This window comes from Colius striatus, chromosome 26 (assembly GCF_028858725.1).
Source record: "Colius striatus isolate bColStr4 chromosome 26, bColStr4.1.hap1, whole genome shotgun sequence".
In the NCBI taxonomy this organism is placed as follows: Eukaryota; Metazoa; Chordata; class Aves; order Coliiformes; family Coliidae; genus Colius; species Colius striatus.
The window spans coordinates 1539104-1559067 of record NC_084784.1 but is presented as its reverse complement, the minus strand read 5'-3'; the positions used below and the strand labels follow the sequence as shown (position 1 = coordinate 1559067).

General features: G+C 59.8%; 3 protein-coding genes across 8 annotated transcripts; all 3 read right to left on the bottom strand.

Annotated features, from left to right (window-relative positions):
- Nucleotides 1-2195: 2195 nt before the first annotated feature.
- SMAGP (small cell adhesion glycoprotein) lies at nt 2196-6085 on the bottom strand. Of its 5 annotated transcripts, none has more exons than XM_062015690.1 (4): nt 6008-6085; nt 2871-2943; nt 2649-2726; nt 2196-2552 (listed from the first exon to the last, which is right to left on the bottom strand). In XM_062015690.1, exons 2-4 carry the CDS (start codon nt 2899-2901, stop codon nt 2380-2382), a joined length of 282 nt encoding a protein of 93 aa, XP_061871674.1. In that variant the 5' UTR covers nt 2902-2943; nt 6008-6085; the 3' UTR covers nt 2196-2379. The 5 variants fall into 5 exon arrangements, with proteins under 5 accessions (XP_061871674.1, XP_061871676.1, XP_061871673.1 ...); XM_062015692.1 differs by having other exon boundaries at nt 2649-2723; XM_062015689.1 differs by having other exon boundaries at nt 6005-6078.
- Nucleotides 6086-6122: 37 nt separating this feature from the next.
- BIN2 (bridging integrator 2) lies at nt 6123-13284 on the bottom strand. Of its 2 annotated transcripts, XM_062015686.1 has the most exons (12): nt 13179-13284; nt 12117-12197; nt 11957-12011; nt 10690-10784; nt 10455-10550; nt 10259-10366; nt 10075-10160; nt 8547-8622; nt 8239-8321; nt 6611-7268; nt 6353-6433; nt 6123-6224 (listed from the first exon to the last, which is right to left on the bottom strand). In XM_062015686.1, exons 1-12 carry the CDS (start codon nt 13254-13256, stop codon nt 6123-6125), a joined length of 1599 nt encoding a protein of 532 aa, XP_061871670.1. In that variant the 5' UTR covers nt 13257-13284. The 2 variants fall into 2 exon arrangements, with proteins under 2 accessions (XP_061871670.1, XP_061871671.1); XM_062015687.1 differs by lacking the exons at nt 11957-12011; nt 12117-12197 and having other exon boundaries at nt 13179-13260.
- A 1886-nt stretch (nt 13285-15170) lies between these two features.
- CELA1 (chymotrypsin like elastase 1) lies at nt 15171-18604 on the bottom strand. The gene is made up of 9 exons (XM_062015303.1): nt 18537-18604; nt 18294-18373; nt 18115-18200; nt 17911-18011; nt 16481-16606; nt 16250-16386; nt 15876-16021; nt 15293-15442; nt 15171-15188 (listed from the first exon to the last, which is right to left on the bottom strand). The coding sequence occupies exons 1-9, from the start codon at nt 18602-18604 to the stop codon at nt 15171-15173; spliced, it is 912 nt and encodes a 303-aa protein (XP_061871287.1).
- Between the last annotated feature and the right edge of the window lie 1360 nt (nt 18605-19964).

Below are 19964 nucleotides of genomic sequence, written 5' to 3'. Positions count from 1 at the left end.
GTCTTGACACCAAGAAGAAACTCCTTCAGGCTTGTTCAAACTGAGAGGCTGGTTACCATCTATCCCAGGTGTCAATCAGCACCCAAATCAGCTTGGTTGGTTTTAGGAATGACTTGGGTTAAATGAAGTCATATTAGAGTGAAGAAGAATATTTCAGGGAATCCTCAATGTTTTGGGTTGTGTTTTATTTTGGTTTGTTTCCTTGGTTTTGTTTTATGAAGAAAAAACACAAAAAAATAGAAAAAAAGAGATTGAGATCTATTTTATCTGGAGGTTTCAGTTTGATCTGTGTCTTGTCCGTGTTGTGTTTCACCATCTGACTGACTGTTATGAGGTTCAGCATTGTCTCTCTCTGTACACACTGTGCTGCACTTAACTTGTGGATTTTTTTTATACTAAAAAAGTAGAATAAAGACTATTTTGAAAATTTGAACCAAGTGGCAACTCTGCATTAAAGCTCCAATAAACCCCTTTGGCTCTGCCCGAGGGAGCCTGAGGAGTCCTTCGCTTGCTTCCCCTTTGCTGCTGAGCTTCCTCCTGTGGGTTTCTTGTGTTTTTTGGGGGGTGGAGATGTGGTGATGGAAAGGAGGAAGTGCCTTGAGAGTGTTTGACACTGCTGAGGTCACACCTTGAGTGCTGTGTTCAGTGTTGGCCCCTCAGTGCCACAGGGACACGGGAGGGAAAGGGCCTGGGGTTTGGTGCCAGGGGCTGGACAGCAGCCAGCAGCGTGCCCAGGGGGGCAAGAAGGCCAAGGGCAGCCTGGCTGGGCTCAGCAGTGGGGTGGCAGCAGGAGCAGGGCAGGGATTGTCCCCTGTGCTGGGCCCTGGGGAGGCTGCAGCTCCAGGGCTGTGTCAGTGCTGGGCCCCTCACTCACTGCCACAGGGACACTGAGGGGCTGCAGCGTGGCCACAGCCCCTGGGACGTGGATTTGAGGGGAAAAGTGGGGTTTTGGGGAACTTGTGAGGGGGAAAGGTGAGTTTTGGGGGAGTTCTGAGGGAGAAAGTGGGGTTGGGGTGGAGTTTGGAGGGAAAAAGGGGGAGTTTGGGGGGTTTGGAAGGAGAAAGGGGGTTTGGAGTGAACTTGTGAGGGGAAAAAGTGAGGTTTGGGGCAGTTTTGAGGGGAAAAAGGGTGTTTTGGTGAACTTCTGAGGGGAAAAGTTGAGTTTTTGTGAAGCTTTGAGGGAGAAAGTGGGGTTTTGTTGGACTTCTGAGGGAAAATGTGGAGGTTTGGCAGAGTTTTGAGGGAAAAAGGGGATTTTAGGGAACTTCTGAGGGAAAAGTTGGGTTTTTGTGAAGCTTTGAGGGAGAAAGTGGGGTTTTGTTGGACTTCTGAGGCAAAATGTGGAGGTTTGGCAGAGTTTTGAGGCAAAAAGGGGGTTTTAGGGAACTTCTGAGGGAAAAGTTGGGGTTTGGTGGGGTTTTGAGGGAAAACTTGGGGGGTTTGGGTGGGTTGGAGGGAAAAAGGGGGGTTGTGGTGTACTTCTGACAGGAAAAAAAGTGAGGTTTAGAGGGAGAAGATGCGGTTTTGGTGGTCATCTGAGGGGAAAAGTTGGGATTTCATGGAATTTTGAGGGAAAAAGTGTGATTTTGGTGGTGAAATCCCTGCCAGGAGGCTGCAGGGAGCTGGGGTCAGTCTCTGCTCCTGAGGGGCAGCACAAGAGGAAAGGGGCTGGAGCTGCCCCAGGGGAGGTTGAGGCTGGAGCTGAGGCAGAACTGTTTCCCTGAGAGGGGTGTCAGCCCTGTGCCAGGCTGCCCAGGGAGCTGGGGCAGTGCCCAGCCCTGGAGGGACCCCAAAGGCGTGGGGTGACGTGCTGAGGGGTCAGTGCTGGGCTGGGCAGGGTGAGGGCAGGGCTGGGCCTGCAGCAGCTTCAGGGGCTTTTCCACCCCAACCCTTCCCATGGTTCTCTGAAGGGAGTAGGGAAGGGCTGCCTTGTCCCATCTTTGTGTGTAGCAAAAGCAAAGGCTCAGCCTCCCAGAGCCTTCACGTTGGTGCTGGATGAAGCAAACCTGCCCCACACCCCATGTCCCTGAGCCCTCTGCGGCCCAGCAGCTCGCAGGGCCCGGCCGAGCTTCCCTGGGTTCGGAGGCCACAATGGGCCTGTCTGTCACACACATGATCCATCAGCCTTCCAAACTAGCCATGCTAATTCCCCCACCCCGAAATCATCATCAGCAGAAGTCGATTGTTTGGTGAGATAAGGTCTGTATTAGCACTGAGGGGGGCCGATGGGGTGGGTGCAGGCCTGTGCTGCTCCCAGCCCTCACCTCAGTAACTTTCCTTCCATGGTTTGCTTAATAAATTAAGTGGAGGGGGAAGGGGGAAGGAAGCAGCTTGTGAGATCCCCCAGCTCCTGGGAGTTTGGGAGTGCCTCAGAGTGGCTTAGAAGAAATACTCCTCTTTCTCTTTGGATGGAGCATCCTCCATGTGCAGCGAGACGTCGGCCTCGGCCGCTGGCTGCTCGTAGGTGAGGTAGCTGCCTTTGTTTCTGTACAGGTAGATGATGATCACCACCAGGACCGTCAGCAGCGTGAGGAACACCAAGGTGATGACCACTGCAGGGGGAGAGGAGCAAGGTTTAGCCTCAAGGGGTCCCTTCTGAGCTGCTCCTTGGTGAAAAAGGGGATGGAGCCGGCAAGGTGAGCCCCTACCTGCGATGATCACGGTGTTGACGTCCTCATGGAGGGGTGGGTTGTGAGCCTTCTTCAGGAAAGGGGTTGTCAGCTCTTCTTCAGCAAACCAAGAGAGAGGAGAAGGTCAGCAGGGCTGAGCCCACCCCAGCTCTGAGCCAAGACACGTGGTGGCCCTGGGGAAGGGCTGGCTGTGGATTTTACAGCATGAACAGCCCCGCAAAGCCGTCCCGAGGTACCCACCTGGAGTCAGAGAGGGCTGCTCTCCTTCCATCGCATCGGCTCCTCCCAGGAGAAGGGCTGGGCTCCTTCAGAACTGCCACAGAAGAAGAAGAGAGGTTGATCAAAAGGGCAGAGCCTCGAGGAGCAGCGTGTGGGGGTCACTGGCAGTGACACGGCACCGATCGGAGCTGAGGGGCTGTGAGAGGATCCGACCGGGCTGAGGGAGAGGAAAAAACCAACAGCCACTGCTGCAAATCCCCCTCAAACTTTGAGAGCTTCCAGTTGCCCAGAAACCCTCCCAAATCAGGGTCCTGAGGTCGATGCTGCAGCCGGGAGGTTTCAACTGCAGCCGCGCCGGTGGCTGTTGAACCCGTCTGCCCCAGGGGGATGGACAACTGTGACCCACCCCCCAAAAACGAGCTGTTCTGCCCTGCCTCTGGCCTCCGAGTGACTCAGCGGCTCGGCAGGGACGTGCCACTAGATGTCAGGAGCAAATCGAAGTCATTTATGTCAAAAGAGGTGAAATTTGAGCACTGGAGCTGGGGATGTGGGCTCAGGAGGATGGGGAGAGGCTGAGCCTCAGAGCTGAGTCCTGCCCTGGTGGGGTTTGGAAAGTGGCAGCAATTGCTCAGGATCACACGGGATGACAGAATGGTGGGGTGGGAAGGGCCCTGCAGAGCTGCTGCAGCCCCAGCCCCTGCTCCAGCAGCTTCCCCTGGCTCAGGGGGCACAGGAACGTGTCCAGGGGGGGTTGGGAACCTCCTGAGAAGGAGCCTCCACACCCTCCCTGGGCAGCCTGGGCCAGGGCTCCCTCAGCTCAGCACCAAAGGACTTGCTCCTCCTGGGCCAGGGGCACTTGCTGTGTCCCAGTCTGTGCCCATCACCCCTTGTCCTGCCACTGGCCACCCCAGCAAGGAAATGTCACCTCAGTCTCCTGACACCCTTTATCAGACTCACAGCATGGTGGGGGCTGGGAGGGACCTTTAGAGCTCATCCGGTGCAACCCCCTGCAGAAGCAGCTCCCACCTAGGTCAGGTCACACAGGAACGTGTCCAGGGGGATGCTGAAGAGCTCCAAGGAAGGAGCCTCCACACCCTCCCTGGGCAGCCTGGTACTTCTTAAGTATTAACAAGGTGCCCCTGAGCTCAGGCTTCTGTTCCCCAGGCTGAACAGCCCCAGGTCCTGCAGCCTTTCCTAATAAGGAAGATGCTCCAGTGCCCTGATCATCTTGGTGTCCCTGCCCTGGCCTCTGCAGCAGTTCCCTGTCCCTCTGCAGCTGGGGAGATGCTTAAAGGTGTTGCTGAGTTGCCCCTGAGCTCAGGCTTCTGTTCCCCAGGCTGAGCAGCCCCAGGGCTGCAGCCTTTCCTCCTCACACACATGTTCCATCCCTCAGCATCTTGCTGGCCCTGCCCTGGCCTCTCTGCAGCACTCCCCTGTCTCTCTGGGTGTCTGTCAGTCACTGCTCCTGCCTGGGGATCACGGGAAGGAACTCACCAAACCCCACTGGAAGGAGCCTCGTGTTCCATGGCACGGGAAACTGAGGGAGGGTTTGCAGCACCGGGATCACCTCACAGCACTGGGATCACCTCTCAGGGCTGGGATCAGCTCACAGCACTGGGATCACCTCTCAGGGCTGGGATCACCTCTCAGGGCTGGGATCACCTCACAGCACTGGGATCACCTCTCAGGGCTGGGATCACCTCACAGCACTGGGATCACCTCTCAGGGCTGGGATCACCTCTCAGGGCTGGAATCACCTCACAGCACTGGGATCACCTCTCAGGGCTGGAATCACCTCTCAGGGCTGGAATCACCTCTCAGCACTGGGATCACCTCTCAGGGCTGGGATCACCTCACAGGGCTGGAATCACCTCACAGCACTGGGATCACCTCTCAGGGCTGGGATCACCTCTCAGGGCCAGCATCCAGCAGCTCTGGGTGTCTGTGGTGTCTGTGCCAGGGCCAGGGGAGGGGGTGATTCCCTCCCCCAACCCGCTGCATCCTCAGTGGGGTTTTGGTGTGACAGGAGGATTGTAAAACCCCCAACCCCATCATCTCCCTCACTCCTGCTCTCAAGCCACATTGCCCAAGAGCCCTTCCCACAGTGAAACCTTCCCCAGACAGCCCCTCTGAGCAGTGCTGGCCCTCAGGGATGCTCAGCAGCACCTTCACAGCCCCACAACCCCCATCCCATTGCTGCCGAATGGGGAATGGGATGAGCAGACCCCCCCCAACCTGCTGCCCCCCATTTCTCCTCCAACACTCCAGGATGGGACCCCAAGAGCAGTGTTTTGCTCTCTCCTTCACCTCACTCAGCTTTCCCAGTGGGTTTCCTGCTTTCAGGGCAGGATCTGGGCCTCTTCCCTCCCCTCAAATCCCACCACACCCCCCGTCCCAGAGCCAACCTTTCTGCTTTCCCCCCAGACCAGCCTCTCTCCGGCCTCTCTCGTGCTCCCTGTGCAAACCCACGTGCCTGATACAGCTGCACCCCTCCAAACTTCCCAATCCTTTTGGGAAGCCACCCCAGGAGCTGTGTGTGTGTGTGTGTCCCTACCCCCACATCCCCCCTCTCCTCACCAGCTCCTACCTGTGCCCGCCGTGCCGGGACAGCGGCTGCTGGCACCATGTGCTGCAGCTCCCGGGGCTCACCCAGACCAAGGCGTTGCCTTTTTCCTGCCTCACCTTTCCAGTTTGGCTGCAACAACTATGAAACACCCCAGAAATACCTCCTCTGTTAACCCCTGCCTTGCTGGGGTTAAGCCCATCACTGGGGTCCCAACAATGCAAAGGTGGCAACTGGCAACGGGGTTTTGCTTTGCTATAGGGAAGGGGATGGGGGTGGATTTTGCAGTGTGGGGTGGGGGGTAAATTGGGGGGGATGGTTGTTTTGGGTTTTATTTGCATGGCTGCACATTTTCCAGGAGCTGGTGAAACCAGCTCAACACCTTTTCCCTGAGTCACTGCAAGGTGCCAGAGGCAGCAGCACAACAGGGCCACAAACTCCTCCTCCACTTGCCTTTGGCCACTGGGGGTGGACCCCCATCCCCTTCAAGCCCTGTCTCTGCTCCCTCCCAACCCCTTCCCCAGCCCAGCTGGGGATGGGCTTTTGCAGGATGGAGGTTTGCCCCTCACTGGCACCCTTGCCCTCCTCTCACCACCTTTTGTGTCCTCTGTTTTTATTTCAGATGGGGTAGGGGGGTGGGAAGCAGGTTGTGACATGGTGAGCTGAGGTTCTGTGCTGGTGCCACCACAGTGCCCATGGCTGGATGCTGCTCACAGCGGGGTGAGGGTCTCAGAGGGGTCCTGGGAGGGGGTTGCTGCTGGTGAGGAGTTCTGGCTTCTCTCTTGCTCCAGTGTCCCGGGACAGCTTTGCTCCTGTGAGAGACACACAGGTGATGCTGAGCCAGCTGAGACCTTGTGCTTCAGTTAAACTGGACCCAAAAGGGACTGAGTCTGTCTGGGGGTTGGGTCAGGGTCCCCCCCCATGACACCCCTGCACTCACCCCAGTTGAGGAGCTGGAGGGGGAACCACTGTCCCTGGAGCAGCTGCTTGACACCACGTTGGGGGCTGGATCCAGTCCCATCTACCCACAGGGGAGAGTCACACTGGGCTGGATTCATCCCATGGACCCCCCTCCCCAGCCCCACATCCCCCCTGGATGCCCCCCAGGATGAGCTGGGTCTCTGAAGAAGCATCAGAGGGCCCCCACACACAACCCCATCCCCCAGCACATCACCTTCCACCACCACAACCTTCTCACCTGAGTTTTGGCCACCTTGGGCTCCACATCCATCAGCTCCACACTCTCCTCAGAGTCACTGTGCTCAGCACCAGGCCCATCGCAGGGGACGCCTGGAGCTGGGGGTGGTGAGTCCCTGGGCCACTCCTCAGCATCACTGTTGGTGGCCACATCATCTGGCTGATGGAGGCCCCCTGCAGTAGCCTCCAGCCCAGCTGCAGGTGCAGAGGTGCCAGCGACCTGGGCAATGGCCTCGGATAGAATCAGCGACGCCAGAGAGGCGGCGATGCCCGTGGCACCCGGCTGTGCCCCCCCAGCAGCCCCCTCTGCCTCCAGACCTGGGCACTGGCTGAGCTCAGGGATGTCAGTGCCCAGCACTGATGGCCCCTGCTCGTGGGATGAGGCTTCAGGGCTGGGACTGAGCTCTGGAGCCTCCTCGCTGCAGATCGAAGCCGTCTCGGACAGGGAGCCGCCGCTGGCGGGTGAAGCCGGGGGTGGGCCAGGGATGGCAGAGCCCAGCTCCCCGTTGGACATGGGGTCGGTGGCACCACTGCCCACCCCAGGAGACCCCACTGTGGCCTCTGCTTCCACCATGGGCTGCCAGTCTGGTGTCTTCCCTGGGCAAGGGAACATGGCTGGGGGACTCACGGGCGAGGAGATGACCAGCGAGCGCCGGTTGCTGCGGGCAAGGGGAGACAGAGGAGGTGGTGAGACCACATCTGGGATGTTGTGTCCAGCTCTGGGCCCCTCAGCTGCAGAAGGACAGGGAGCTGCTGGAGAGAGCTCAGCACAGGGCACAGAGATGCTGGAGTGGAGCATCTGCCTGGTGCTGAAAGGCTGAGGGAGCTGGGGCTCTGCAGCTTGGAGAAGAGGAGCCTGAGGGCTGAGCTCAGTCATGTTCACAAGTGTCAGGAGGCTGGAGCCAGGCTGTGCTCAGGGATGGCCAATGATGGGACAAGGGGCAACAGGCACAAGCTGCAACATCAGAGGTTCCAGAGACACACAAGGCAGGATTTGTTCCCTGCTGAGGTGAGGGAGCACTGGCAGGGGCTGCCCAGATGGGCTGTGGAGGCTCCTGCTCTGGGACATCCCAGCCCCACCTTGGCCTCATTCCTGTGCCCCCTGACCATGAGGAACCTGCTTGAGGGGGCTGGAGGAGCTCTGGAGGTTCCTTCCCACCCCCATCACTGTGTGATTCTCTGGTTGCACTGGCACAGGAGGAGAAACTCCTGGCAGGGGCTGCCCAGATGGGCTGTGGAGGCTCCTGCTCTGGAGACATCCCAACTCCAGCTGGATGAGTCCCTGTGTGCCCTGCTCTGGGTGCTGCTGCTCTGGCAGGGGGCTGCACTGGCTGAGCTTCCCAGCTCCCTTCCAGCCCTTGAGATTCTGGGGTTCAGTGAGACAGGGTGGTTTAAGCCCCCCCTGCCAGCACCTCCCACAAGTACCATCCTTGGGGACATGTGGCAACAACCCTCTTGCAGCTGGTGCCTCCCCATCTGCACCATGGTGCCCTCAACCTGCTGCAGGGAGATGCTCACCCACACCAGGGCTTTAGGACTGGGAGCTGCATCACCCCTCTGCCTTTTGGGGAGAGGGGATTGGGCCACTTGAACTCCACCCCCATCCCCCCCCCATCCCTGTTCCTTTACCTGGAGATGCCTTTAACAATGAAGACTTTGCTGGAATGCTGCTTGTCCAGTTTGCTCATCACCTCGTAGAGGTCTCTGTTGAGCTGTGAGGAGGAGGAGGAGGAGGAAGGGGAAGGGAAGAAAGGCATCAGAGAGGTCTCCCCAGCACCACGAGCAGCTCTGAGCAAGGAAGAGCAGCAAGGACTCGAAGCGAGTGGCTGGTACTGACGTGGCCACAGCAGCCAGGGACGGCTCTGAGACTGCTGGGGGGGCAGCAGGGGGTGGAGGGAGAGGTGTTTTGTGCTGCTGCCTTGTCCCCCCTCCCTCACCTTGCTCATCTCCTTGTAGAAGACATCACGGAGGTTGGAGATGTTCTGGAAGATGGTCACGTAGCAGGCGATGCGGCTGCCAAGGGACACGGGGCGGGTCAGGGGGTGCCACCCCTCCTGTGTGGGGCTCAGGGTGCTGAGCACCCACCCCCTGGGGCCTCGTGGCCCTTAAACCCTCAGAGTGAGGACAAAGTGCCTCTGGATGTTTGTCCCCGGGGCCACCTCACCGCAGCGATGCTGCTGCCTCCTGCCTGCCACAGCCGCCCGTGGCCGGTGGTCCTGGGGCCAAACCCACCCTCTTCTTCCTCACCATGGGGATGAAACAGCCCCCAGTCGCCAGCACACACGTCCTGGGGCTCAGCCACTCGATTTTGGGGACCTCATGCTCGGATGATGCTCTTTTGAGGGACCCCAGGGGTGAGGACAGGGCTGCCTTTGCCTCCCCCCTCTTGCAAAGCCCCGTTGGCCTCTGGGCACTGTCATCCCTGGGGCCGTGTGGCTGTGCTGGCCCCAGTGTCCCCCCAGTCCCTGGGATGTTCCCAAACCCCACAATGACCCCCAGTCCCTGCAATGTCCCCCAGTCCCTCCAGTGTCCCCCCCCAGTCCTTCCAGTGTCTCAGTCCCTGCCTTGTCCCCCAGTCCCCACATCTGATGTCCCCCAGATCTCACAATGTCCCCCAGTCTCTCCAATGTACCCCAGTCCCTCCAGTATCCCCCAGTCCCTCCAGTGCCTCCCAGTCCCCACAATGTCCCTCAGTCCCCACAATATCCCTCAGTGTCTCCAGTATCCCCCAGTCCCTCCAGTATCCCCCAGTCCCTCCAGTATCCCTCAGTCCCTCCAGTGTCTCCCAGCCCCTCTGATGCCCCTCAGCCCCTTGAATGCCACTCAGCCCCTCTGATGCCCCCCAGTCCCTCTGATGCCCCTCAGCCCCTGTGATGTCCCCCAGCCCCTTGAATGCCCCTCAGCCCCTCTGATGCCCCTCTGATGCCCCTCAGCCCCTCTGATGCCCCCCCAGTCCCTCTGATGCCCCCCCAGTCCCTCTGATGCCCCCCAGCCCCTCTGATGCCCTCTTAGCCCCTCTGATGCCCCCCAGCCCCTCTGATGCCCCCCAGCCCCTCTGATGCCCTCCAGCCCCTTGAATGCCCCCAGTCCCTCTGATGCCCCCCAGCCCCTTGAATGCCCCCAGCCCCTCTGAGGCCCCCCAGTCCCTCTGATGCCCCCCAGCCCCTCTGATGCCCTCCAGCCCCTCTGATGCCCCCCAGCCCCTTGAATGCCCCCAGCCCCTCTGAGGCCCCCCAGTCCCTCTGATGCCCCCCAGCCCCTCTGATGCCCTCCAGCCCCTCTGATGCCCCCCAGCCCCTCTAATGCCCTCCAGCCCCTCTGATGCCTCCCAGCTCCTCTGATGTCCCCCAGCCCCTTGAATGCCCCTCAGTCCCTCTGATGCCCTCCAGCCTCTCTGATGCCCTCCAGCCCCTCTGATGCCCCCAGCCCCTCTGATGCCCCCCAGCCCCTGTGCCACCCCCTTACCTGCCATACAGCACCGGCAGCTCCTCCCGAAGGTCCCTGTTCAGGTCTTCAAACACTGTCTGGGCTTTATTAAACTCTTCCTCAGCCTGTGGGGAGGGAAGAGGGGGGATTGTGGCTTTGCCACCCGCTGTGGCATGGGGTGGGCTGCACCAGACATGGCTCCCACTCCCACCAGAGGCTCCACCTTGGCGATTTTGGCCTCATCCTTCTTCTTGGCCCCTTGCAGAGCCTCCAGGTGATGCCGGGCGCTGTCGTAGTCCACCAGCTTCCGTCCTCGCTTGGCAATCCGCTCCTGGGGAGGGGGGGGCAAAGTGAGGCAGGATCAGACCCTCTCCCCAATCCCAACCCCTGCCTCCCCCAACACCCCACCCAGGGGGTACCTTAAAGTCCCCAAACTGAGCCAAGTAGTTCTCCATCAGCCTCAGGGCTTGGTCGGACAGCTTCGCCTCGTAGTCATCCCACAGGAGGTCGTTGCTCTGCAGGGTGGGGAAGGTGGAGATGGGGGGGTGGAAATCCCAGATTCCCAGGGCTGCATCCCCAGGGACCCCCCAGCTTGGCTCACCAACCCCTCCCTCCGTGCTGAAAGGGGCCAGGAAGGGCAGGAAAGGGGCTCACAGCTGCGATGGCTTTCAGCTCCTCGTGACCGTCCCAGTCGCTGCTGTAAATCTCCTGCAGCGTTTCGGCCACTTTCCGGGAGCTCTCGTGCATCACTGAGGCCCAGCCAGGGAGGGGCAAGAGGAGGATTTGTCAGTAGCCATTTCTTGTTTATAAACAAGCACATTTGATTTATGCAAATTATCACATTTTGATGCTTTATCACAATGATCTCGACCAGCTGGAGAGGTGGGCACAGAGGAACCTGCTGAGGGGCACCAAGGGCAGAGTCCTGCAGCTGGGGAGGAACCAGCCCAGCACCAGCCCAGGCTGGGGGGGACCTGCTGGAGAGCAGCTGTGGGACAGGGCCCTGGCAGTGCTGGGGGGCAGCAAAGGGAACGTGGGGCAGCAACGTGGGCTGGTGGGCAAGGAGCCAATGGCAGCCTGGGGGGCATGAAGAGAGTGTGGGCAGCAGGGCCAGGGAGGTTGTGCTGCCCCTCTGCTCTGCCAGAGCTGGGGAGGCCTCAGCTGGAGTCCTGGGGCCAGTGCTGGGCTCCCCAGCTGCAGAGAGACAGGGAAGTGCTGCAGAGAGGCCAGGGCAGGGCCAGCAAGATGCTGAGGGATGGAACGTGTGTGTGAGGAGGAAAGGCTGCAGCCCTGGGGCTGTTCAGCCTGGGGAACAGAAGCCTGAGCTCAGGGGCACCTTGTTAATACTTAAGAAGTACCAGGCTGCCCAGGGAGGGTGTGGAGGCTCCTTCCTTGGAGCTCTTCAGCATCCCCCTGGACATGTTCCTGTGTGACCTGATCTAGGTGGGAGCTGCTTCTGCAGGGGGTTGCACCGGATGAGCTCTAAAGGTCCCTTCCAGCCCCCACCATGCTGTGAGTCTGATAAAGGGTGTCAGGAGACTGAGGTGACATTTCCTTGCTGGGGTGGCCAGTGGCAGGACAAGGGGTGATGGGCACAGGCTGGGACACAGCAAGTGCCCCTGGCCCAGGAGGAGCAAGTCCTTTGGTGCTGAGCTGAGGTAGCCCTGGCCCAGGCTGCCCAGGGAGGGTGTGGAGGCTCCTTCTCAGGAGGTTCCCAACCCCCCCTGGACACGTTCCTGTGCCCCCTGAGCCAGGGGAAGCTGCTGGAGCAGGGGCTGGGGCTGGAGCAGCTCTGCAGGGCCCTTCCCATCCCCCACCATTGTGTGATTCCATGACCATTCTGGGGAAGCAAACACAGAGATGCCCAACCCCACCCCAGCTCCTCCCTGGTGCCCCTGGCTTTGGGTATCTTTAGCTGTACCTTTCACTGCACTGAGGAAAGCCTTGAGGTCTTTATAGAGTTTATTGCCTTCATTCTGCAAAACAACGTGGTGAGGGGCCAGGTCAGGGCTGTGCATGGACCTGGCAGGGACAGAGGGACCCCAGGAGGCAGGGGGCTGAGGGAGGGGTGTCCCTCTGACCTGCTGCAGCTGGAAGTTGTAGGCACTCTGCTCGAACTGCTCGTCTTTGGTTTCCACTGTTTTGCCCAGTTTTTGCAAAACCTGGGATGGAGAGAGATGGAGCTGTAGGAGCCAAAGGGCCCCAGCCCAGCACTGCCCAGGGGGGATCTCAGCAGGGTGGGGGGTTGTCCTGGCAAAAGCCCCTTTGTGGGGGATGCTGAGGGTCTGATGCTGAGCAGGGATTTGGGTGAGGAATGCAACATTTGGGCACAGCCCTTGGTGCTTTTACACTTTAGAAGAAAACAGTGTCTTTTCTGGCTGCTAACCCATCACCCCACCCTACACACCCCTGTAAGTGCAGCCCTGTGCACCCCAGAACATCCAGAGCCATGACCACAGGCTCAGGCAAAGCCCTGGCTGCTGGGGACACTGTGCCAAAGAGGATGATCTATGGCCAAAAACTGTCCAGATCCACCACAACAGGAGCATGGTGAGGCCATGGCCGTAGGAGAGGGAGCTTTGGGGCATCCAGGAAGAGTCTGATCCTCCCCAGGAAGCAGCCAGACCCTGGCCAGGGCTGATAGAGCCTTGGGGGAGCTGAATTTAGCACCAAGGAAACCCACGAGGGTGTGGGGCTGAGATGAGGGGAGAGCTTCTCATGGCCCCCAAAATGAGAGTCACTGCCTGCTGGTGTAGGGAGAGAAGAGGAAAGAGTCTCCTCTGACCCACCCCAAGGAGCAGAACTCGCCCTGTTTCCACTCGCTTTGGGGCTCTCCCCCTGTGTCCTGGGCTGAGCTGTGGTCCTGGGACCCCCCACGCTGTGCCCACCGGGCACCATCGTCACCAGCACCACCCCAAAGGCCTTTTGGGTGGAAAGATCCTACTTTTAGAGAACCTGCAGGCTGCCAGAGCAGCTTGAGGGACTTTGGGGAGATGCCATGGAGCCCAAAGCCTCGGAGCAGCGCTGAGGTTGATCCTGAAGCACCCAACACCCCCCTGAGCAGCCACTCCCCAGCTCCTGAGCGGGGAACATTAGCCAGGAAAAGACAAGACAAGATGTGGGGTCTGGGCATCGTGTTTTACCTTCTCCTGAGCCCTGCTGAAGCGTTTCTGGACCTGCTTGGCGAAGAGGCCGGCGCCCCCGCTGCGTCCCTCGGCCATGGCTGCAGCTCACACCCTGCGGTTTGGGGCTTCTCAACGGAGGAAGTCGGAGGCGAAGCATCCGCTGAGCACCAGGCACCCTCCCCCCTGCACCCCGAGGCTGGGCTGGGCCTCAGGGCTCATGGGGAACAGGAACCCACCCCTCGTGGCTTTACCACAGCTGCCTGGTTGGAGGAGGGTCTCAGTTTGGGGTCTGGTGATGTGCTGGGGAGAGCTCAGCACAGGGCACAGAGATGCTGGAGTGGAGCATCTGCCTGGTGCTGAAAGGCTGAGGGAGCTGGGGCTCTGCAGCTTGGAGAAGAGGAGCCTGAGGGCTGAGCTCAGTCATGTTCACAAGTGTCAGGAGGCTGGAGCCAGGCTGTGCTCAGGGATGGCCAATGATGGGACAAGGGGCAACGGGCACAAGCTGCAACATCAGAGGTTCCAGAGACACACAAGGCAGAATTTGTTCCCTGCTGAGGTGAGGGAGCACTGGCAGGGGCTGCCCAGATGGGCTGTGGAGGCTCCTGCTCTGGAGACATCCCAACCCCACCTTGGCCTCATTCCTGTGCCCCCTGAGCATGAGGAACCTGCTTGAGGGGGCTGGAGGAGCTCTGGAGGTTCCTTCCCACCCCCATCCCTGTGTGATTCTCTGGTTGCACTGGCACAGGAGGAGAAACTCCTGGCAGGGGCTGCCCAGATGGGCTGTGGAGGCTCCTGCTCTGGAGACATCCCAACCCCAGCTGGATGAGTCCCTGTGTGCCCTGCTCTGGGTGCTGCTGCTCTGGCAGGGGGCTGCACTGGATGAGCTTCCCAGCTCCCTTCCAGCCCCTGAGACTCTGTTATTTGGGGTGTGTTGCTGCAGAGTGTAGCTATGGGGTGAGGTGGAAATGGTCACAGAATCTGACACCTCTCATTGCAAAGGAGGCTGGTTGTGGACAGGAAATGGAGCAAGTAGCAAAGAAACACCCTGACTAGAACCAGCCCAGCCCAGCACTGACCCCTCAGCACCTCACCCCACGGCTTTGGGGTCCCTCCAGGGCTGGGCACTGCCCCAGCTCCCTGGGCAGCCTGGCACAGGGGTGACACCCCTCTCAGGGAAACAGTTCTGCCTCAGCTCCAGCCTCAACCTCCCCTGGGGCAGCTCCAGCCCCTTTCCTCTTGTCCTGCCACTCAGGAGCAGAGACTGACCCCAGCTCCCTGCAGCCTCCTGGCAGGGAGTGTCAGAGAGGGCTCCTGTCTCCCCTCAGCCTCTTCTCCAGCCTCAACACCCCCATTCCCTCAGCCCCTCCCCAGCCCCTTGTGCTCCAGCCCCTTCCCCAGCTCTGTGCCCGGCTCTGGCCACGCTGCAGCCCCTCAGTGTCCCTGTGGCAGTGAGTGAGGGGCCCAGCACTGACACAGCCCTGGAGCTGCAGCCTCCCCAGGGCCCAGCACAGGGGACAATCCCTGCCCTGCTCCTGCTGCCACCCCACTGCTGAGCCCAGCCAGGCTGCCCTTGGCCTTCTTGCCCCCCTGGGCACGCTGCTGGCTGCTGTTCAGCCCCTGGCACCAGACCCCCCCAGGCCCTTTCCCTGCAGCAGTTTCCAGCCCCTCTGCCCCAGCCTGGAGCTGCCTGTGCTGGGTGCAGCACTTTCCCCTTCTCCATCATTTTCTGGCTGCCTCAAGAGCACAGAGCCTGGCTTTTTTTCTCCCCCTGGCTCTTTCCCAAGGTGTGAGGAAGGAGAGGGAGGTGGCCAAAGGGAAGCTCTGGAGAAGGGAAAAGGCTGCTGAGGGTTTGAAGAGAAAGAGCCATTGGGCTGTGTGGCAAAGCATCCATCAACCATGACAGAGAGAGGAACAGATTTATTGACACAGGCTGTGGGTTTTAAACCCAAAGGTGGGGAAAGATGATGCCCATCACCTGAGCTGGAGCCTGGGCTCTTCTCCTGCCACCCCTCAGTTCTGGGCAATGGTCTGGAAAGAGAAGGAAGGTGATGGTGGAGCTGAGCAGGGCCAGAGCTGAAGCCCTGGGGCAATGGCAGTGGCAGGTCCCAGCCCCAAGCCCTCCGTTGCCTTACGCTCTTTATCCAGGAGATGTAGGCAGAGACACGGGTGAAGACGGTGGGTTTGTTCTTGACGTTGCAGCCCAGGCTGGAGACGAAGCTGGTGACACCATGGACCTGGTACTGCCCGTTCACTGCACAGTGGAGGGGGCCACCCGAGTCACCCTGCCCAGGGAGAGCCCGTGTGAGCTGGGAGCACTGGGTGGGGATGGGGAGCGATGGAGCTGTGATGGGCAAGTGCTGGGTCCTGCCCTTGGGCCACCCCAAGCCCAGGCTGGGGCAGAGGGGCTGGAAATAGCAGCAGAACCAGAGGAAACGGCCTCAAGTGTCAGCAGGGGAGGTTCAGGCTGGGTGTGAGGAGCAAGTTGTTGCCTGCCAGGGCTGTGAGGCCTTGGAAGGGGCTGCCCAGGGAGCTGCTGGAGTCACCGTCCCTGGAGGGGTTTCAGAGCTCGGTGGGTGCTGCACTGAGGGCAATGGGCTGGTGGGTGATGGGGCTGGGACAGAGGCTGGATGGGCTGGAAGGGCTCTGCCAGCTGGGACCATTCCATGGTTCTGTGATTCCATGGAAGGGAAGGGCTGGGCTCCGTGGCTCTGGTACCTGGCAGCCGGAGCGGACGCCGTCACCGCCGGCACACACCATGGTGTTCTTGACGGTGGAGCCCCAGTAGGAGGACGTGGAGCAGATCTGGTAGCTCACCACGGGCAGGTAGGCTTGCAGCAGGACACTGGAGATCTGCCCATTGGCTGCACACAACCAACACTGTTACTGCAGCTCTGGCAAAGACCCACTGGAAACTCCCACCTCCCACCAGAGCAGAGCCCACAGCTGAGGGTCCCCCCAGCCCCAACCCAAGCTCAGGCACCTCCTGAAGGAACCAAACCCTTCATGATGCCTCCTGGGACCTCAAAGAGCTTCAGACTCTCGCTCAGCCCCCCAGGCTGCCCGTGTCCAGCGGGGCTCTGGGCACTCACTGCGCGTGCGGCCCCAGCCCGTGATGTAGCAGGGGTAGTTGTTGGACAGGATGGATCCCTCCTGGGGCAGAACTGCCAGCTGCACGTTGCTGTTGAGGTTGGCAGAGCTGGCCAGGCGGAGCAGAGCGATGTCGTAGCTGGGGAGAGGGGGGAGAGGATGGTGAAAGGATTTTCCTCCCACCCTTTGCAATGCTCCCCCACCCCCCCAGATCCCACCCCCACGGGCATCACCCCGCAGCGACGTTGTTGCGGTTCCAGTTGGGATGGATGACGATGTTCTTCAGGCTGAAGACCTGCTCAGTGCCATCAACCCCATCCAGGTTGTGCTCTCCAGCCACGACACGGAGCTGCAGGTTACTGCCAGGAAGGAGAAACAAAAGCCCTCAGCATCAGGCCCCAAATCCTTGAGAATCGGGCACAGAGGAACCTGCTGAGGGGCACCAAGGGCAGAGTCCTGCAGCTGGGGAGGAACCAGCCCAGCACCAGCCCAGGCTGGGGGTGAGCTGCTGGAGAGCAGCTGTGGGACAGGGCCCTGGCAGTGCTGGGGGGCAGCAAAGGGAACGTGGGGCAGCAACGTGGGCTGGTGGGCAAGGAGCCAATGGCAGCCTGGGGGGCATGAAGAGAGTGTGGGCAGCAGGGCCAGGGAGGTTGTGCTGCCCCTCTGCTCTGCCAGAGCTGGGGAGGCCTCAGCTGGAGTCCTGGGGCCAGTGCTGGGCTCCCCAGCTGCAGAGAGACAGGGAAGTGCTGCAGAGAGGCCAGGGCAGGGCCAGCAAGATGCTGAGGGATGGAACATGTGTGTGAGGAGGAAAGGCTGCAGCCCTGGGGCTGTTCAGCCTGGGGAACAGAAGCCTGAGCTCAGGGGCACCTCAGCAACACTTTTAAGTATCTCCCCAGCTCCAGAGGGACAGGGAACTGCTGCAGAGGCCAGTGCAGGGACACCAAGATGATCAGGGCACTGGAGCATCTTCCTTATGAGGAAAGGCTGCAGGACCTGGGGCTGTTGAGCCTGGGGAACAGAAGCCTGAGCTCAGAGGGATCTTATTAATATTTACAAGTGTCTAAAGGGTGGGTGTCAGGAGGTTGGGACATCCCTTTCTTCTATTGTATCCAGCAACAGGACAAGGGGTGATGGGATGAAGCTGGAACACAAACAGTTCCATTTAAACATAGGAAAAAACTCTTTCCCTGTTTGAGTGAGGGAGCCCTGGCCCAGGCTGCCCAGGGAGGGTGTGGAGGCTCCTTCCTTGGAGCTCTTCAACACCCCCCTGGACACTTTCCTGTGTGTCCTGACCTAGGTGGGAGCTGCTTCTGCAGGGGGTTGTTTGCACTGGCTGAGCTCTAAAGCTCCCTCCCAACCCCACCATTCTGTGATCCCATGATTTCAAGAGTGGATATGGAAGGGATCTGCTCAAGGGGAGTTACAGGATCATTTTGGTTGGAAAAGACCTTTAAGATCATCACGTCCAACCACTCAGTGCTGCCAAGCCCACCACAATGGCCTGAAACGATACCCCCAGCGATGACCCACGTAACTCCTTAAGGGAGAACAAGCAAAGGTCTTTTGCTCTCTGGGTTAGGGAAGTCCAAGTTTGCCCTTGGAAAGGTTTCTGGTGGAAAATGGCTTTTGCACAAGAGGAAAGTGAGGTCCCTGCTCCTCTCACCTGTCCACACAGTGGGCTGCTGTCAGCACCCAGTTTCTCTGGATGAGGGACCCTCCGCAGGTGTGATGCCAACTGCCACTGGAGTAGTACTGGAGGGAGATCTGGGGAGAAGGCAGATGGGTCATGGGGATGTCCCACCACACCATCCCCAGGGGATGAGACCCCTCCCATGGGCTTTACCCTCTCACCCCAGCAAGGACCCACCTGAGAAGGCCACGAGTGCGCTTTCGCCTCCACCCCACCGACCACGCGCTGCATCCCATGGCTGAGATCCTGCTGGGAGCAGCGTCCTGTGGGAGAGAGGATGGGAGAAACGGGGTGAGTCACAACTGAGGAGGCTCCCAGCAGCCCACAGGACCAAAGGTTCCCCACAGCAGACCCACCACAGAGGGCAAGAGCAGCGAGGAGCACGAGCTGCAGCAGCATCCTGAACCACGGCGACGCTTCGTCTGCGGCGGCTTCGCTGCGCCCCCGGATTTAAAGGCGCTGGAGACGGAGGGATGGGAAGAAAAGCAGCTGGCACAACTCTACTGAGCAGCCTTGGTCCTTCTTCCAAAACACACATGGCCTTGAAAGGCAGGGCTGGAAAAATCCTCCCACTGGGTGCACCTCAAGTCTTGTCTCACCTTTGGATAAGCAGCCCAAAGCCCCGGGGAGTCGAGACCCTTCCTCTGCTGCGCATCTCGGGCGACATCGTCCTGAGTTTGTCCCCGTCTCCAGTCCCACAGATGCCCCAGCTGTGGCTCTCCCATCATGTTGATCCATGAGATGGCTCCCAGGAGCTTTATCCAACACATGAAGGGTGCTCACATCACTCCATGGGCAGGGAAATGGAGGCACATGCAGGGAGAGACCGTCACACCTCCAAAACGCCCCGGGCCAGCAGCACTGGAGCAGGGCTGGGACTCTCAGCCTCCACGGGGGGTATTTTGAGGGTAAATGAAGCACCACTGCGGTTTGTAAGAAAGAAAAAGCCTGATTTCTGGCTTTTTTCCCCCTCCCTCAAGAAATGGAGGCTGCTCTGGGGCTGAACCGATGGTGTCGGGGCTTGCACTGCTGGCAGTGATACCAGTTCACCCAGTTAAAACCAGTTAACAGAGTCGAGTGTGAGTGGCCAGTGGGGTTCCACAGGGATGGGTTCTGGGGCCAGTCTTGTTCAACATCTTCATGAAGGACCTGGATGAGGGCACAGAGGGACCCTCAGCAAGTTCCCTGCTGGAACCAAACTGGGAGCACTGGCTGATGCACCAGAGGCTGAGCTGCCAGTCAGTGGGAATTCGACCAGCTGGAGAGTTGGGCAGAGAGGAAGCTCCTGAGGTTCAACAAGGACAAGGGCAGAGTCCTGCAGCTGGGAAGGAACAACCCCCTGCACCAGGCCAGGCTGGGGGTGACCTGCTGGAGAGCAGCTCTGCAGAGACAGACCTGGCAGTGCTGGGTGATAATAAACTGACCAGGAGCAGCAAAGTGCCCTCGTGGCAGCCAGGGATGCATCAAGCAGAGTGTGGGCAGCAGGGCCAGGGAGGTTCTTCTCCCCCTCTACTCTGCCCTGGTGAGGCCTCATCTGGAGTCCTGGGGCCAGTTCTGGGCTCCCCAGATGCAGAGGGACAGGGAAGTGCTGCAGAGAGGCCAGGGCAGGGCCAGCAAGATGCTGAGGGATGGAACGTGTGTGTGAGGAGGAAAGGCTGCAGCCCTGGGGCTGTTCAGCCTGGGGAACAGAAGCCTGAGCTCAGGGGGATCTCAGCAACACCTTTAAGCATCTCCCCAGCTGCAGAGAGACAGGGAACTGCTGCAGAGGCCAGTGCAGGGACACCAAGATGATCAGGGCACTGGAGCATCTTTCACAGGAGGAAAGGCTGCAGGACCTGGGGCTGTTGAGTCTGGAGCAGAGGAGACTGAGGGGGGAGCTCATTAGTCTTTACCAATATCTCACTGGTGGGTGTCAGGAGGTTGGGACATCCCTTTATTCTGTTGTATCCAGCAACAGGACAAGGGGTGATGGGATGAAGCTGGAACACAAACAGTTGCACTTAAACATAAGGAGAAACTCTTTCCCT

Coding starts and splice junctions, on each gene's coding strand:
- SMAGP (XM_062015690.1), bottom strand. CDS start 2,901: ATGGAAGGAGAGCAGCCCTCTCTGACTCCAG. Junction 2,727..2,870: donor GCAGCCCTCTCTGACTCCAG/GTGGGTACCTCG, acceptor GGTTTGCTGAAG/AAGAGCTGACAACCCCTTTC. Junction 2,553..2,648: donor CAACACCGTGATCATCGCAG/GTAGGGGCTCAC, acceptor CTCCCCCTGCAG/TGGTCATCACCTTGGTGTTC.
- BIN2 (XM_062015686.1), bottom strand. CDS start 13,256: ATGGCCGAGGGACGCAGCGGGGGCGCCGGCCTCTTCGCCAAGCAGGTC. Junction 10,367..10,454: donor CTCAGTTTGGGGACTTTAAG/GTACCCCCTGGG, acceptor CCCCCTCCCCAG/GAGCGGATTGCCAAGCGAGG. Junction 6,434..6,610: donor CCAAGGTGGCCAAAACTCAG/GTGAGAAGGTTG, acceptor CCCTGTGGGTAG/ATGGGACTGGATCCAGCCCC.
- CELA1 (XM_062015303.1), bottom strand. CDS start 18,604: ATGTCGCCCGAGATGCGCAGCAGAGGAAGGGTCTCGACTCCCCGGGGC. Junction 16,022..16,249: donor GGGCTGGGGCCGCACGCGCA/GTGAGTGCCCAG, acceptor GGTTGTGTGCAG/CCAATGGGCAGATCTCCAGT. Junction 15,443..15,875: donor GCGTCCGCTCCGGCTGCCAG/GTACCAGAGCCA, acceptor CTCCCTGGGCAG/GGTGACTCGGGTGGCCCCCT.